The 19,771-nt window shown below is 39.9% G+C and overlaps 1 protein-coding gene across 2 annotated transcripts in view; it reads left to right on the top strand.

Moving 5' to 3' along the window:
* LOC149798990 (gamma-tubulin complex component 3 homolog) overlaps window positions 1-19,771 on the top strand; it is a 131,473-nt gene that overhangs the window by 65,432 nt on the left and 46,270 nt on the right. For both annotated transcript variants that reach the window (XM_089957914.1, XM_089957915.1), the window contains exons 10-12: window positions 3,031-3,156; window positions 3,784-3,852; window positions 7,085-7,214. In XM_089957914.1, coding sequence (XP_089814040.1) covers window positions 3,031-3,156; window positions 3,784-3,852; window positions 7,085-7,214 — 325 coding nt within the window. The remainder of the gene's footprint in view (window positions 1-3,030; window positions 3,157-3,783; window positions 3,853-7,084; window positions 7,215-19,771) is intronic.

A 19,771-nucleotide genomic window follows, 5' to 3' on the forward strand; every position in this document is an offset into this window, starting at 1 on the left:
AGTAAAGAATCCATATATCAGAATGACATCAAGTATTTTTTCATCAATTTCATCATCAGTTAATGATACTGCTTAAAAATGTATTTTACTAGATACTATACATTTTTAGTTATCCATTTTGCAATACAAATACCAAATGATGGCTTGAAACTAAGTGCCAAAAGGTCTGCAGAAAATGCCACCATGATCAAAATATACATAGGAAGAACCGAACACAAACAGGACAAATTTTTATCCATCTTGCTTCGAGTTTACACAGATCAGTCAGTCTCTTATGTTTAATGTCATTTAATTTTTGCACATAGAGAGCATGTACATCATTTGGTCATACATCTGCATGATACAAAAGTTTGTCTTTCTCTTCTTTTGTTGCTCAGTGGTTCTGCCAACTTGAGATCTACACAAAATTATGTTGTATGGGGATTCTCTGATGTTCCCTATGAGCATAAATCTGTTAATTGTTTCTGAATTTAATATGATCCTCCTCTTCGGTGTACAAATATTATTCTGTGCTGTGAACTCCTTTCATTGTCTGCTGTCTGAAACGCATATGCATAACTAGCTTGAACAAGTTACTGTTCTTTATGATTGTGCAATTTTCAACATCTCACATGTATGGCCCCATGGGTATTCTCTCTTGGATATCTCTGTCCCAAAAAGAAAAGTTTTGAACCAGAGGTCTCGTTAGGATTTTAAAACTAAGAGTCCATGGCTCCCATTTTGGTTTAGAGTTTAATTTCTACATTCTTTAAAACACTGACATAGCTCTTGCTTGTTCATCAGAGTGAGTCTGAATTTTTTCGATCCATGGAAGGTCTTATTCAAAGCACTAAGCTATGCATCACAGACTTTCTTACACTTGGCTAATGTCCCTTTCAAACTATCAGTTCTAGCAACTTTAGTCCTCTCCTGAATCTCACAATCTTCGTCAGTTTGCCGTTGAACCCCAAAATACTCATTGAAGTCTATGTCTTAGCATGTCATGATTCCGAGGTCACGTGCATTGCTTATTCCGTTACACTCGGAAATGAACACAAGAATGAAAGCTGAAGTTGTTTATTTGATGTACTGTTATAAATGACCACATGTACATCTCTGGGTATTTCTGCCTCTGAATTAAAGCACTGTAAATATCAGTAGATTTTCCCACCCAGCTGCCAGTCAAAGCCTTTGATCTCGCTGCTTATCTATTGCAGCATGTTCTTTTGATGTACTCTTATAATGGTGACAATGGGGGGTGGGGTAGGTTGGGGTTTTAACCATTAAATTCTGTCATTGTAAATATCATCACAGCTAACTGATCAACACATTTTCCCACTGTACAGGTACACTCGGAAATGAACACAAGAATGAAAGCTAAAGTTGTTTATTTGATGTACTGTTATAAATGACCACATGTACATCTCTGGGTATTTCTGCCTCTGAATTCAAGCACTGTAAATATCAGTATATTTTCCCACCCAGCTGCCAGTCAAAGCCTTTGATCTCGCTGCTTACCTATTGCAGCATGTTATTTGATGTACTCTTATAATGGTGACGATGTGGGGTGGGGTGGGGGGTTTTAACCACTAAATTCTGTCATTGTAAATATCATCACAGCTAACTGATCAACACATTTTCCCACTATATAGGTAACTGAAGCAGGACTGGCAAGTCTTTGAATTTTACCGTCCACCTAAATAAAAAAAATTGGCATCTAAATACGCGTGATTATAAGCGTTTCCGAGACCTCTGTCAGTTTTCACTAACATGAACCCTGCCAAAGATTCACTTCCTTAAATCAGTGTTTTTGCTGCCTCTTATGCCAGATTTTTCTCTTCCATAATGCTGTATTAGGGTTTTAAGTCCAACATTCCCATAGTCTGCTTGTTTAGACATGGGTATATTTAATAAATGTAACCGGTATATTGTCCATCCAACATGTACATCGGACTCACACTCAACATCAATTTTAGGCTCAAAATCACGCACTGGTATTCCAGTGACATTTTTCCAATGTCCAACAGACCGATATACATGAAATTCATTGTCGTCAATGCTATCACTAGCCAGTATTTGCCGACGAAAACTTCATCTGAAGACATACCGTGTTGTGATTCAACCATTTTGGTTTCCTGTGTGGCCCTTATTGGAAACATGCATTTGTAAAACTTCCACGATGAAAGTAAGGCTAAAACTCCATAAAATGCTTGTTCCAGGGCCAAAGAACGAATCAAATTTAGTTTAACAGCCATTCATGTCGAACCGAAGTATCCAAATATCTGGATGTCACATCAAGTGATGTGAGACAGCTGCGGCAGCGCGAATTGCATCGCGAAATGCACTTTTAAAGTTAAATTTTAAAGTTTAATAAAAAATTGCATAATGCGCAAAGCACTTTTTTTAATATCCGCGGCATTGACGTAATTTGCCGAACGCGTATCACTGCTTTAAAAGTACACAAATTCGTACAAATTACGTGCACTTGCGTGTACTGGCATCATTTTCTGACCCAATGTTTTATTCACGTTGGACCGCTAGGAGAGGGTAGATGCAATTTTAAATATATATTCGTTTTTTTGTATTATCTTCTTTCTGACAAACCCACCAGCGATTTCTCATTTTGTTAGCACAACCCACAACAGAAGTGATTTTCCTAACCAACCTTCCACTGTCAGAATCAAAATAGTTCGAAACACATCCTCCTACAGAAGTTTTTTTGAAGTACCGTCCCCGGGGGGGGGATATATGTTTTACTGGAACAGCCCTAAGAACATTCAGCAATATCAGATATTTTTCTTTGAACCATTGAAATTTTGTGTTAAGCACAATTTGGAGAACAGGGAAACACAAGTCTCCTGTGCTTGTGATCCTAGTGCAATACTGCTTTGAGAGAATGTTTGGTCACAATAATTTGTTCCTATTTCATCTTTAGCACAATCCTACTTGTACACATAATTTTAATGTACAGAATGTAATTGGGCATTAACCAGTTACCATGACTGTTTACAGTGTAATTTTTCTGTAAGTACATTTCTGTTTTTTTTATAGGTTGGGATCCCTAAATCTATACGACAGATGGTCAGTAAACTGTCAGAAAATGGATGGCTTTACAACAAAATAAGGAACTATGTGGAATCAAGAAGTGCAGACAAAACATTTGGCCTTGTGGGTCAGGTAGGTTATCTCCCTTTGCTGCAGTGTTGAAACCAATATTGAGATTATCCTGACTTTTCTCTGAAAAACCAATTGAACCTGAAATAATTGTGTGATCTTAAATTCGGACAGTTATAGCTTCAGAATGTACCCTGATTGATTAGAATTTTACACTTTTTGTCATTAGTCTGGTTAAGCCAATTTTCCTGTCATTTCTTTTAGCTTTCGGCATAATGGGACTTAGGTTATTTCTTTAATCATTCTGAACTATTTAGAGAAAGAAGGTTACACTTACCTATTTGGCTTTTGGTTGTGTACTGATGTTAAAGCTGTTGTTCGCATTACAAAGCACTCTGCCTTCTTTCCTATCAGCAGCATTTAATTATGTCTTGGTGATGACACTTGTTGTCAAGACAGTATGTTGCATTGGGGGGGGGTAAAAAAGAAAACCTTGTTGGTTGATTTGTTTGATAAATATTTAAACTCTATAAGCATCTTCTTGTCTTCTGTTCTCTTGTTTTCATCTCATCTATGTTGGGCAAGTTTTTGAAGTACAAGCTGTTTTTGAACCATCCATAGTACGGTAAATCTTGGTCGGTTTGACAGACTTTATGATGTAATGTTTTAGTACATTTTTGATTCTTGTAGAGCTTTTGTGCAGCATTACACCAGGAATTAACCGAATATTACAGACTTATAGCTGTCCTGGAAGCCCAGGTATGTTTTTTTATTTATATACATTTGATGATGATATTTGGTATACTTATTTATGTGAATAGAAAAGTGTTTGGCTGAGAAATTGCCTAATGAATGAGAAAGGTATACCATTTTTCAGGGCATATTCCTCATTTGCGAAACAGACAGTGTAGTTAAAAAAATAATTATGGGTACTTTTGTGTATGACTAAGTATGTAATTAGAGGAAAAAAAATTATTTGTAGAAATATTTGAAAACTTTTGGGGTTTAAGTACAAATAACAGAATTTTGATGCAAGTCTTGATAATTTTATGGAAAAACTGCTTGAACTGTTTAATAACACATTATGTCTGTATCAGAAAAAACATTTACAGCTTGGTTGAAATGACCTAGGAGTTAATTAGACTTTTCTTGAATGACTGGAAACATGGTATCTGCATTTTTATCCATCACGCTTTTGATTCCTCTTTAACTGAAAAGTCATTTTCAGTTTAGAGGTGTAAAATCATTTTCAGTCAAAAGATCTAAAGTGATTTGCAATTAAGAGATGTAAGGTCATTTTCAATTAAGTGATGAAAATTCATTTTCAATTAAGAGACATAAAGCCATTTGTAATTATGAGATTTAAAACCATTTTAAATTTGGAAATGTAAAGTCAGTTTAAATTTAAAGATGTAAAGTCAGTTTCAGTTAAGAGGTTATAGGCATTTTCAGTTAAGGGATGTAAAGTCACTTTCAGTTAAGGGATTTGAAGTCATTATCAATTAAGAGATGCAAAGCCATTTTTAATTAAGAAATGTAAAGTCATTTTCAATTAATGAATTGTTAAAAAAAATGCAGTAGATACAAATTATGGTAGCCAAACATTGTCTCAGTATTTTAAGTTTTCCATTACTCTTTCCATAATGCCATATAACATTAGAACTGTTTGAAATTAAAACCATTTTCAATTAAGAGATGTAAAGCATGCATGTCAGCCATTAGGCTTTTGGTATAATCATTATGCTTTTTTCACCGAATTACATTTTACTCTCACCTGCATATGGATTATGCTTTCTAGGTACAATAAAAAAATAAAAAATAAAGCAACAAAAAGTTGTTTTTGTCATTTTGATCATCATATCTTTAATTCCATTCATAAATTTGAGAATATTCTTAAAAAGATAACGACTATAAGAATATCGTAAGAGTACTTTCCTTTGCTGTTATTTATAGCAATCATATATGACTCATTTCCAAGAAAATAAAAGTGTTTCTTCGAATTTGAACTTTGCCACAGTTTTTACAGACCAGTGTGTACTTTTAATGAAAACAGTGTATCATGTGAAGCAAAACACTTTATGTAGTGAGTTGTTGATGTTATATGACGGAAAATGTTAGAGCAAATGGATCTTTTCAAACATCAAAACATGTTAGAGATGGAAAAGGATAAATCAGCACCACCTTACAAACTTTAGAAGAAGAATAAGAGAGTAATATAATACAGCATACTGAGCATATGATTGTACTCATTGTAAAATTCTAGTTCATGATCTTTCAATGAAAGTTACAAATGTAGATTATAGATTAGTTAAAGTGAATGCTGAATATAAACAATTTGTTAGTATATTTTGTGTTTGTATCTTGGTTTTAATCCGTATGGATTTTGCACTCTGTGACAACAATTTTTACCCCTCTGGTGGCCTAGTGGTTAGAGTGTATACCCCGTATGTGGGGGATTGCGGTTCAAACCCCGGCCAAGTCATACCAAAGATTTAGAAAAACAGTACCAACAGCTGCCTCATTAGGCACTCAGCATTAAGAAGTTAGTGTTAGGACTGGCTGGCATACTGTCGTGATAATGTGACTAGGTGGGACATCATGCCACATGTCTGGGGGATGATGCCCCTGTGCTATATATACATCACTATAAACTGCCACACTGCAGACTTTGTGGCAATATGACTGAAATTTTTTTAAAACTAAGTTAAAAATCCAAATCACACACAGACACACACACTTACACAAGAATTTTGACCAGCTACAGAATCAGGTTAATTGCACAAATAAATGTAATGATTAAACTTTTTACACCCTTATGCTTTTTTTTGTCACTTGTAATAGCAGTAATTACATTTATACTTCTTTGGGTGGGTGGCATTTGTGGTAAAGCCAGTTTCAGTTAAGAGATGTAAAGTCATTTTCAAATAGGAGGTGTAAAGCCATTTGCAATTAAGAAGTGTAAAGCCATTTGCAATTAAGAGGTGTAATGCCATTTGCAATTAAGAGGTTTATACTATTACATCACCATTAATATCATGTTGCATACCTTATTGGGGATCCCATCTTCAAGGTCAGAGTCATGGCTCAGATAGTGTAAGTTTTTCTGGTCATACTTTTTGGCTGTATAACTTTCAAAACATCTGAGATTAAGGAAAATCAGTTTTAGTTTTCATATCTTCCTTGAATTAATGTATTAAGTGACTGTCCATAAAAATTTTACAACGGATCCATTGCCATTGTTAAGGATCTTGTTGATTAATTTCAAACATTAATATTAATAGACTGTTTTAAGAGAGTTTGCAGCATCAATATTTACATTTGTAATGCTTTACTTTCATCAAATCACTTTCATCTAATTGACAAATTTAGGTAAAACTGGAATGGATGAAATATAATGGTAGAGACTTTTACTGCTTTCAAACATGATGAAGTACAAATATGACGATGCTTTACATCAGGAAGTCGCTTAGTGTGGAAAAGGAAGTGATAAATTATCCCTCACACTGGTGCTAAAAACAAAAGTTTGGTATAGATGAATTTTCTATGCAGTTTACATTTAATAAGGTCATTTTTCACCATCATTTATTTTCTTTAAAGATATGGAACATGTTGTATTTCATCACTAGAAGGTGTGCCATTAACCACATTTGGGTTCCTCTTCTCAAGGTCATTGTCACGGATCAATATGTTAATTCATTTTTCCTCACTTTCACTTTGAACCATACCTTGACTGTTATCAATTACTGGTATGTTATGTACCACACAAGGGGTCCTTTTATCAATTTCAAGTCACAGCTCGATATTTTAAGTTTTTGGTTGTCTATTTGTATGTCTGTCCATATGTCAGGTTAGTTTTGGTTTAGGTCAGTTGCTCAGTTGGTTTATTTGGTTATGCATGTTCCTTCAGCACCTTCTTGCATTATTTTTATGTGACATATTTTGGAAGTCTTATTATGATTACATGTTTCTTCTTTTGTTTATCTTTGCACAGCTTCAGCAGGAACAGGACCAGGGTATTAGTGAGGCTAATGGTGGTCTGACCTTGAGACGATTGGTGGTCTGGACATTTGACCCACTGTCCAGGTTAAAGACTCAAGCTGCACTTGTTGATGTTTGTAAAGGTCAGCACTATGACTATATAATTGATGTCAAAATCAGAATTGTATTTCATTGTAATATATGTTGTGGATGGCTTTGGGGTTAGGAAGAAGCTGATTCAGTTTTGAATTAAGTTATAAATGTTGAAAGTTACTGACTGAAAGGAGAATGAAGGTTCTGCGCAATAAGCAGCAGGGGGGGGCGAATCCGACAACTTTTTCGACAAAATTTGATTGAGGCTTTAAAACGACAAATAGAGCCTTCCTTCGAAATCTCACTTTTCGAACAAAAAAAAAATAAAGTCTCCGTTTGGCAAATGGAGCCTTAGCGTTTTTTGCTCGAAAACGCTATATTTCGCGACAACATCTCGTTGGTGTTTTCCCGTGGTAATCATCGGGCGTCCCGCGTCGATGTCATCGGCCCCCCCTGCTGCTAAGTGGTTATCTACAACTAACCGAATATTTGGTCAAGTCCAATACGATATCGTGTCCGAGGATCATGTAAATTTATCGTTACAAATCCATGTGGGGTCGACTGAGCATGACTAAAAAAGTTTCGAAAAACATTAAAGTCCATGTCACCGCCGCACCATGTCTGCCAAATATTTCGTAGCGTGTGTGTATCAACGCCGTTGAATACAGCAAGAATATTACAGTTGTCTCTGATTACTTTTGGAATCTGAGTGTATCGTTGAGTGACATATATCACGTCAGTGTTTTTATGCCTGCCTCTGGAAAATATCCTAGCTGGGTTTTTTTGATTGTCTAACATAACATCATCGTACACGACTAGATTGTTAACGTCGCCATCAATATCATCGATACCTGGTGCATCATTGATATCCGTAATAAACTCAATAACATTTTTTTTAGCGATCGCTGATGCATTCTCGTTGAAATCTTTCAACACCTCGTAGCATCGTTGATCATCTACGCTAGGAGCAACCAAATACAACTTATCCCACTTCATCCATCTCATTATTAAATTGAGTAACAATTGCGTCTTGCCGGATCCAGATGGTCCGATGATAATCATCCGGATCGAGTTTGGTAACGCTGCAACATGCTTAACTGGTTCTCTTGTTTTAGTCGCTGAAAAGTCAATTATATTCATGTCTCTATACATAAATTATGGATCTATATTGTGTAAAGTGTAGAGTGCGTACTGGCACAAATGATATGACAACCGTTACAACAAGAAATAACAGATCGGCGCTTACTGGTAAGTGTGTACAATGCGGTACAAAGAAATTTAGATTTATTTCTATTAGACCCGGGGATGTTTTAAAAAAAAGCGAGGAGGTGATATTGCAGCCAAGTTATCAAAACTCCCAGGAACCCCGTGGGCAAAGTATCCAGGAGAAAAACACCTCCCAGGATATAGCTACTGTGGCCCCGGAACACGATTAGATATCAGACTCGATGATCAAAATCAACCCCGGCCCGGTGAGTATCCAATAAATGCTATCGATAAGGCGTGTCATGCTCATGATGTTGCTTACAAAAGTAGCGATCTGCAACAGCGTCATATCGCGGACGTAAAATTAATTCACGCGTTAAATGCTATTCCTGATAAATCCGTCAAAGAAAAATTAGCCTCATGGTTGGTAAAATCGGCTATGAAAGGTAAATTAATGATTGGAAGCGGAGCTTCTCGCGCTGGTAATTGAAAACGCTAGCGTTTATAATAACAACATGGAATCCATCTATTATTCTCCGAGAGGATACTGGAAGGGAAAGGCCGCAATTGGTAAGCTTGCAAGCGCTGCAAAAGTAACGAGGGCCACTGCGGCTAATTGGTTGTCCAAACAGGCTATATGGCAAATCTATCTACCACCGCCTAAACAAATCAACTTCTCGCGCTTTGATGTCAGCGTACCTAATGAAGTTCATCAAGCTGATATACTATTTCTGCCGCATGACAACGGTTACAAATACGCGCTAACTGTAGTTGATGTTGCGAGTCGATACAAACAAGCGGAGCCGTTAAAAACAAAGTCAGCAACTGAAGTAGCCGCTGCGTTTGAAAGAATTTATCGAAGAGGTCCTCTGCGCTGGCCAAATCTATTGCAAGTTGATCCTGGTAGTGAATTTCGCGGCGCTGTTCTATCAACGCTGAAACATCATAGCGTCGCGATACGACGAGGTCATACTGCGCTACATCGTGATCAGGCAATTGTTGAACGATTCAATCGGACTCTTGCTGAACGGTTATTTGGGTATCAATACGCGAAGGAATTCATCCAAGAAAAACGATCTCGTGAATGGGTCAAAAGGTTGCCAGGCGTAATTGCAGCGTTAAATAACGAGATTACCCGAGCAATCAACATGAAGCCCAGCGACGCGATTAAATACGAGTATATACCCGGAAGATCAAAAATAGATAGCGTTTCCGAGCCGATTCTCGGCGATGTCACTGTTAGATATCTGTATGAACCAGGAGAGCTTGAAGGCGGTAAAAAAAGAGCTACTGATCCTATCTGGAGTGTTACCACACATAACATATCAACGATAATACGATCAACTAATAGACCACCGATTTATAGACTGGATTCAACTGCCCCACAGCGGGGGTTTACACGCGAGCAACTACAAGTGATACCTGACGATACTCAATTACCCCCGCGTGGTCTTAACTAGCGCCGTTGCGTCTATTACACTCAAGACAAGTCAACCTCACATTGTTTTTGACATGACCGAGACTGTTATCGATCCTGTCCACGGTAAATTGGCGAGTGTCTTTATCCGAATAACGCCAACTCATTATACAATTACAACTCGCGCAGTGATTATTCTGTTGTTGTCGTAGCGAGATTATTAATTCGGCATCAATATCAAAACGCCGCTGTTTTTTTTTATCCTGTTGGCGGTAACCCGAGAGTTTTCTATCAATGACGCTTGCATCGATGGTGACTCCGTCACCGGCTTCGTCACTGGCTTCGTCAATAACAATTCTTCGAAGCTGATTTATTCTCCGTACTCGGGACACCGCAAGATAGACTAGATTGGACCATTCGATGCGATTATCAACCATCCAAACAATTGTATCCGTGATAGTCAGTCCCTGCGAGGAATGTATTGTTGTTGCGTATCCTAGCGTCCACGGGGATTTATCAGCACGTAGCGCGTCCTCGACGACGCTGATATCAACGAGCACAATATCATTCAGCACGAGAATTTGTTTTTCTGTCCCCGACGCTGTCCGGCCCGGGATTTCAACTTCAATGTTCTGTCGCCGTGTATCCGCGGGTCTATAGCATATAACGGCACTGGACGCGTTGGAAACTTTTCCTTATGCAACGTAAACAACTTCCGCTGAAGTGTGTCTCTGACTATCTTTCTACTCGCTACAATCAAATCGTTTGGTCTCCATGTTTCCCAGAATTCATTTAACGGCGTTTCCGGAATCACCTCGCGGATTATTTCACATTGAACTCTATCCGGCTGTAATCTGATTAATTTTTTAACCTCGCGCAGTTGTTCATCAAGTGCTCGGTAATCAGTATCGGTTTCTTCATAATAGTCCACGAACCCGCTCAACCAATTATGTGGACCCTCGCCGACAAATGGTGGTGGTTGGCCATGGTCACCACACATGATTACCGCTGTATTCGCGCGCAGCAACCACTCAAGAAACATTTGTAAAACGTCTAACGAAACAGTACATATCTCATCCCAGATGATAACTTCAGGAATAAATTTTTCACCCATTCGATCAGGAGTCCACTCGCCGCCGCTGTATCGAAAAAAGCTGTGATAAGTAACGGCGTCAACATTTCGTTGTTTTATCTCTCGCGCTAGTCTATGGGTCGGTGTAAGCACGATTATACTTGCCCGCGTTCAAAATAATTCAATTGCCCGAGTCGTCTTTCCTGACCCGCCACAGCCGCTTAAATAAACCGTCTTGTGTCTACAAATTGGATCAGAACACGATGGTGCATTAGACCATTCTGACAATTTATCACCGCGTAGGTAATTGTTTTCAACGGCGACATCTGCTGACGGGGAATAATCGCGTCGTATTTCATTTTTAATTCTCCATGTACCCCAACTCTCGTCCGGACTAGTAAACTCGGCTACGTTTTCCTTATACGCTACGTCAACATAAAACGAATCAACGGCTACTCTAACCACGGTGTCAGGAAATCTATTTATCATCGAGAATAAATTGATAGCGGCGTAACCCAGCATAGACGCCCTCAAATGCGGGTATGCTGGGCTGTCTCCATCGCTGTAGGTAACAACTGTACCCAACTTTGTTCCATTGGACAAGAAAGCTGTTTCGCAGTTCACGTATCTATTTTTCGCCACTGCGTCCTTGATTACGAAATCATATTCTGCGTCATCTATAATCAGCCGTGAGCAATATCGTTTGTAATCGCAGTTTTTTCCACCTTGTGTGAACTTACCGATTATTCTTCTACCGAGATCTTTTGCCTCGCGGTTTCGTTGGTTGAATATCCTCCTGGACCATTCGACGATATATTCCTCGTCGGCATCGATGTGTTTTCTGGACTCGTCAATTATGCTATCTAGACGCTCCGGTTCTGGTAACCAGACTTCAGTCTGCGCTCGGTATGATATAATCGCGTCACTGACAATCAACGATACAAGCATGCTACAATCAATCATATACCGTAGCAGCGCTATTGGCAACCACTTCTTTTCAGCCATGTGTCTACCGATCCAAATATAGCAACAGCGATGAAGTCCTGCCGCGAATTCAAATGATACTATGCGAGCGAATCCGGTTAAATCAAAATCAGGCAGTGGTCCATTAATAGCAACACGAGTCATTTCATGTCTGGGGTGTCCAAATCGTTTGAAATACTCAGCGGCGGATCCATACCCGAGAAAACTCGCTGGATAACAGGCAACCATATCAACGGAAATCATAGCGTCGCGGTTGTATTCAGTGTTCCATAGTCCACCGTGATAGTATTCCAAACAACTGGATTGTACATCCGGTAGAAATTCCTTGCGTGTTGGACTCCACGCATTTTTCCTCGCTGCAACATGAGCTGCAACCGATGGAATCGTAAAACAATTTGTTAGCAGTTGTTCATCATGCTCTTCAAAATTCCATGGCGGTTTTTTTCATCCTGCTGTGAAATGCTTCAGTGCGATATAATTCACCGGTTGGTCTTACAAACTGATCAAAGGTATCAGCGCTGCGAAGTAACCACACTGATACAGTGTCGTTTTTACACAAATAAGCGATAGCATCAAATAGTTTCCTCTCCGCGAGAAACCCGTTCTCTTCCAGGAATTCTTCGGGTATATACTTTACTGTTCTATCCCGTGGAAACACTGTGATCGCGGGCGTCCATGCGTGTTCGTTATGATCAATAATTTTGATTGGGGCTCCATTTGATTTGTACTTCGATTCGTATAATACTTCACCGGTTATCGTTGTAACGGTTATTGGAAATCTCAACGACGTTTCTAATCTCGCTATGTCGCTGATGGTTGCTCCACGCTCGCGCACTGTCTCCTCCCACTGGTTGATTTTGCTACGTCGTAAATCAGTCAATTTGTTTCCTCGACACGCATTTGTAAAATGCTCTATTACTCGTTCTGCTACACAATTTATCCCCGTTGACTGTTTCATTGGTTTCAGTTTTCCGATATCAGGTTTCTTATTTAACGGGTATATTCCATAAACAACTGCTGTTTCAGGATACGCTCGTTCATAGTATGGTCTGTCAATTCCGGTTAACAACCCCGGCTTGGAGTCGCGGCTAACAATGACTGTTTTCTTGTCGCTGAGAACTGGTTCAAATTTATCACGTATCATCCAATCACCTGATTCCACCCGGACAATGAATTTTACTCTGAAGAAATACTTTTTACCGTCAGGTTGTGATATTATCGTTGCTGCGCGGTTGTCGTTCATGGTAGCATCAACAACGCCATCAATTCGAAATGTTGACCAACTATGAGATGCACCATCACGCTTGAATTCATCGATACAATCGCGTATTTTACTCAACAGGGTTCTATCGTTTATTAACGCTTTTGGTGCGTCCTTGAGGACTCTATCAAGATTGAACTTAATATTTTTCCAGGGCTTAATTGCTGCTAATCTCTCGAACTCATCCATATAATTAAAACAAGTATTTAAATGAAAGAATATAGTATAATGAATCACTGCAAATGGTTGATGATTGGGTCGACAACCCCGTGCAATAAATCATGTAGAGGTGAATTCTGCGGGTATCATTTACAAAGCGTTCGTAATGGTTCTCTTGGCCCCCTCCCGTGCTTGGTTTGTCACGTCGGTGTAAGAGGAAAATCGCAGTTGTGTATCAATTGTGGCGGAAAGCGATACAGGGAACTAAAACGTTATTATGACAAGCGAATTAAAAACGCCGTCATTGACCCTACCGCAGACTTCGTCATCAAAACCCCCCAGGACTACGTTGAAAGATTCATAATTAAACCAAATAATAAATTAGACAAGTAGTATTATTATACAAATGAACCAAGAATTTCAGCCGCATCCTGTGCTCGTTAATTACGAGGTATCTCGCGACGGCGTTGTTAGAAATCGTAGACTGAAGAAGCCGGTTGGTACCATAAGTAATCAGGGATACTTGCAATTTACTGCAGGAGGAAAAAACTATTATGTTCACAGGATTGTATTTGAAGCATTCAACGGATTAATCGAAAATGGGCTTGTGATTGATCATATTAATAATAATAAGACTGATAATTCTCTTATAAACCTGCAAGCCATCTCTCAGAGTGAAAACAATAAAAAAGGCCAAACTGGTAAATACTCAAAGAAAGCAAAACCCGTAAAGTCATTTGATACAACAACTCACGAGGAAAAAATATTTCAGTCGATGAATGAGGCAGGAAAATATTTTGACATTTGTGGAGCCTCGATACGATTTGTTGCAGAGGGAATACAGAATTCAGCGATCTCAAAAAAGACCGGGCATAGAATTCGATTTTCATATATAACAGAAATCAGCGAGTGACAAGGTCACCGGCGCCTATGGCGCTGACGAGGTCACGTCTAACGAATTATTAAACACCTTCGGAATTGATACACGGGGGTTTCATTTTTTTTAATTTAAAAACAAGATGTTTTATAAGAATAATGAATATCGAAGACATCAATAATATATTAGCCGAGATTTCAAAATTAAAAAATCAAGGAATTGAATTATCTGATGGTCTCGACAGTGAAAAAATATTATCCGATTATGAAATTATTAACGAACAATCGAAACGGGGGCGTTTTACCCTGGCCCGCGAGTATTTTTTTATAAAACAATTACAACATACGATCAATGAAAACTTGTACCACAATGACGCAAATGCATTCATTGGACTATTTACCGCCGTTGAAATAATACGAAAAAAACTCGGACGTGTTTATGAACGACGCCGGGAGATTTCTAGCAAGATCAAAAACATTAGAAGGATTATAGACGAAAACTCCGTGGAGCCCCCGATGGTACACTCGGCGGGAAATTAGAAATTGCTTCGCAATTGCAATAATGGTAGGTGAATCACTCACTACTCGGCTAGCCAGAGAGCGGCTAGCAGCGCTTAGAAAGTTCATACCGTTACGAGACAGGGTACGAGAGCAACTTCAAACGCGGCAGCAACTACAAACCGATTTTACTGTTGGAAGCGAACAACTCTTTGCCCCGGTAACTAAAGCGACCAAAGATGTTACGGCGGCAACTGTACCCGTCCTCGATGCGCTTGAAAAGATAGCGGCTCAGACCGAACAAACAAAAAGGTCTTTAGAAACACTAGCGGCTGCTACAACACGGAGGCCACCACCACTCGCTATAACCGAACCACAAGAACCTTATGTTACAATGGCCGACGAAGAAGAACTAGGTGCTACCGCAAGAGAACCAGAAGAAGAAATACCGGAAGAAACACCGGAAGAAGAAATACCAGAAGAAGAAAAAGAGAGGAATATACCCCGTAATGTACTTAAGAAGAGCACAAGGGATCAAATTAGAGACCTCAGCAACAGGAGGGAAGAATTAATTGATTTTGCTACCAACAATTTTGCTAAGAGCATACGAGATAAGGAGCATATCAATAGCGGTTACGAGAAAAATATAAAGTCGTTAAAGGATTGGACAAGAATAGTGTATTTAGCGAGTAAACATAAAGATGTATTACTACGTAGTGATGGTCCCGATTACGACGCATTCCACAATAAAGTAAAAAGTAGAATACCAAAAAAAGGAAAAGGATACTCTGTTGGTAAAGAATCCTACGGCGTTACCTGTCCTAACAGTGTTCTCAGTGATATATCACGGCTAGAGGTACTAATCGGAGGAAAACGAGCCGGAAATAACTCTCCGGAAATAATCAATGAGGCCGCTGATATTTGCAAGCGGTTATTTACGGGCGGTATCATGGACGTTAGTGCGTATCGAACGCTCATAGACGAACTCGTGGATGATTAAAAAAATTATCGTTTTTGTTAATTCTGGCCGTTTTTGACCGTTTTTGGTCGTTTTTTGACCGTTTTTGGTCGTTTTTTGCCATTTTTTGACCGTTTTTGGTTGGTTTTTGAGGGCAAAAACCCCAGGAAATCATTTAGAGAAAATCGATGTTTTTGCTGAAAAATCGAAAAAAAAACGACTATAGGCAACAAAAAACGACCAAAAATGACCAAAAATCAAGAAAAAACCGGAAAAAAACCGGATTTTTATCGAGGGCAAAAACCCCAGGAAATTTTGATAAAATTTATTCCGGTTTTCCACACGGCGGTGGGAAGGGGGTGGTGATCACAATCACTAATTGAAAAACCGGTGTTTTTATAATAAAGATGATCATACACTACAACCACGATAAACCAGTACTCGTCTACGTGGTAAACTCGCGATTGCCTGTTTACCGCGCGTACTATGGAGATGGTCTCGGTAGCACCATTGCGGGGTTATTTACAAGAATGGCTCCAAAAGTAGCGCCGTTAGCCAAACAATTAGGAATGAAGGCTATTGATGTTATTCGTGATAAGGGTATTAGTGCTATTGGAGATGTTGCCGGAAAGGCGCTTTCTGCAGCAAAGGACAAACTAATGTCGTTGGTGAAATCCAGGGGATTTTCGAGAAAAAAACAGAAACCACCGGTGATGCCATCAACGACAGTGATGCCTGCAAATGTCAGTAAAGTAATAAATAACGCCGTGGAAGAAAAACTAGAGTCGTTGGCGGCTGAGTCATCCACTAACGCGCTCATGAACGCGATAGCGGGAAGTGGTCTACGACGAAAAAATCGCAATTGAAAATATCAACGTGATAAATAATAAAATGTTTGCGCGAACCGCTGATCCCGCGTTTGATATGGATGCCCCAGTGCGCAGGGATGATTCTGTCCGTGATTATCAATATTATTCTTATTATGCAACGCAACCGAATCTACGATCGCGAATTGAACTTCAAGTCCAAGATACCAGTAGATACTTTCTGCCATGTGAAGCGTTTATCGAAATTGAGGGGGAACTCGTGACAAATGCTGCCGATAATGCACCATACGACAACAACCCGGCTATCCGAGTTGGTTTTGTCAACAACGGCGTAATGGCGTTATTTGAGAGCGCAAAATATCTCATTGACGGGCAAGAAATTGAATCAATAGAACGCGATGTTGATGTTGCAACGACGATAATCGGGCTAGCGAGATACTCAGATGATTATACAAGGTCGGCTGGTCCGTCTATGATGTTTGCGAAGGATACTACCGATAACGCTGAACACAATCAGTTTTCTAGGGTAAAGGCAACACATGCCACCGCGGTTGATCCAGCACCGGCCGGGTATGTAAGACCAGCTGGGAGCTTCGATGTCATAAATGTTATTACTAATTACAATCTAGGGTTTGCAACACGAGTAGGGATGTTGCAAGGACAACGCCGACAGTTTTCATGCGCGATTCCACTGCATCATATATTCGGATTCTGCAGAAACGTCAGAAAAGTCATCTATGGGGCTAAGCATACAGTAGTACTCGTGCGAAAGGGCAATGATAATGATGCAATCTGGCATGATGCTGGTGTTGCCGACGGTAAGGTCAATATAAAGAATATAGTATTGTGGATGCCAGTAATGACCCCATCAATCACCACAGAACAGCGATTACTCTCATTCATGGAGACAGGTGGTAAATCACTGTTGAGTTGGCTCACAGTAACCACTGATGCTAAAGAGGATAATATGGATGGTATATTTACATGGCACCTGGCATCCAAACAGGGTGTTTCAGCCCCGCGTCATATATTTGTAGCGCTACAGAATAAGGCGCGATTAGGCTCCCAAGAACGCAGCCATATGATATTTGATCAAATCGGTGTCAATGAGGTCTCGTTGAGAATAAACGGACAGCAGGAACCATCCGAGGATATACAACTCAATTACGGTGACAACCATATCGCACGTGTGTATCATCGATTGCTGTCATATATGGGTCGTGATCAAAACGTCGACACTGGTTTGCAAATATCACAACTTGATTTTAAAAACCTGTATCCGATTTATTATTTTTCGTTGGAACATCTCGATTTAACGAGACAATCCGTCGTTGATATACACTTCCGAGCTCGTGTGCAACGTCCTGGTGGTATTGCCGAATATAGAGCGGTTGCTGTCATTCTCAGCGATAAATCAATGCTGTTGGAAGGTGTTGGTGGACGAATGAGAATCATTGATGCACCAGTGGAAAACATGTAATTGAAAGCACAAACGCGTTTACAATAAAATGTCGTATAATGTCGTCAGTGTAGAGTTGACTGATGGTCAAGTCAAGAAATTACGATCAAAGTCGGCTAAACAATGCGGGACCACAATAACGCTGAAGCCGTCACAGATGGCAGGTGGTAATCATAAGATATCGTTGACGGCGCGTCAAATAAAACATTTCAATAATGCGATGAAGAATAAAAAGGGTGTTCAAATAGATTTCTCGGCCGCAGCGATCAAAGACATGGAAAAGACCGGTGGGATATTTCCGTTGTTAGCCGCGATTCCAGCGTTGATTGCCGCGGCGGCCCCAGCAGTGGCTAAGGCGGCTGCGTTGGGGGCCGTTGGTACCGCGGCGGGAATGGCACTGAAAAAGGCAACCGGGAAAGGCTATAAAAAAAAACGACCCGTAGCCGGAAAGGGTCTAAGACTACCGGGAACCCCGTATTCATGGTACTCGGGAAAGGGTCTAAGACTACCGGGGACCGTTTATTGACCCGGAGGTCAATGACTCCTATGTCTAATTTTGATTTAATAGACGCCGCAAACACGTTAGCGATAAAAAACTTCAGAGGTGTTTTTATGAGGGATCAATTACCGGCGGCACCAAGGAATATTGAAACCGGCATAATTAACCTCGATGGGTCCTCCGGAGCGGGGACTCATTGGGTTGCGTACGCGATTGATCCGCGTGCGATCGTCTATTTTGATTCATACGGGTTAGCCCCGCCGAACGAGTTTATGCGGTATATCCGGACGTGTTCAGCCCGGGCGTGTTCAGCCCGGGTTTTTTATTCCACGCTGCCAACACAGCGATTAAGTGACCCACCGATATGTGGCCGTGAGGTACTGAACGTACTCGCGGAGATTTCATCATCGCGAAAACCACCTCATGTGGTTGTAAACGAATACACTAGTGGGGTCGTAGAAGCTCAACGGATTTTAGAGAATAACATTTACAATAATAATGATTGATATCTGGGGACGACCGGTTTCGGCGCTGAAAAAATCCACGGAAACGCCCGCCACCGATGACATAAAAAAACTAATCGAGGATGAAATCGCCGATACGTTGAACCTAACAAGTGTTGACCCGGGTGAAATAGTTGTATTTCAAGACCGCCAGGGTAAATTGAAATCCAGTAATGTGTTGCTGGATGACGTTTTAATACGACAGCGTGATGCCGCCGAGGGCACTATCGCGCTGTATACCAGCGACGGACGACTCAAACTGGGCGAAAATATATTGGATGTGATGGATAGGGTAACATTAGCCCAGAACGGTTTTATAAGGTTGAATGGATTGGTGATCGAACTCGACGCGCAGGTGAAAAAATCTGCCACCGAGGTGAAAAAATCTGTTACCGAGGTGAAAAAATCTGTCACCGATGTACAACTCACTACTGCTAGTTTTTTTGGGACCCCGACGGTAACCGAACCAAATCTTGCAACAATAAAAAATACTATTTCGGAGTTTACAACGCTGTCGGGCCAATTTTACACGTTACGAAAAAATTTTAACAGGGTTGATAGCGCCGTTGATAAATTCCTTGGTAAAAAAAATGTCAAACCGGATGAGATTACAACAACTATAAATGATATCACTGCGTATGGACAGGAAATAGAAACAATCAAAACTGATGTTGCAACGAACAAAAGGAGTGTAGACGCGCATGAACGGGAAATAGAAATAATCGGCGCTAATGTTGCAACGATCATAAATAATGTAGACTCGCATGGACGGAAAATAGAAACAATCAAAACTGATGTTACAACGATCATAAATAATATGGACGCGCATACACAGGAAATAGGAACAATCAAAACTGATATTGAAGCGAACAAAAAGAGTGTAGACGC

This window comes from Sinohyriopsis cumingii, chromosome 5, assembly GCF_028554795.1.
Source record: "Sinohyriopsis cumingii isolate HCF-2022 chromosome 5, ASM2855479v2, whole genome shotgun sequence".
NCBI lineage: Eukaryota > Metazoa > Mollusca > Bivalvia > Unionida > Unionidae > Sinohyriopsis > Sinohyriopsis cumingii.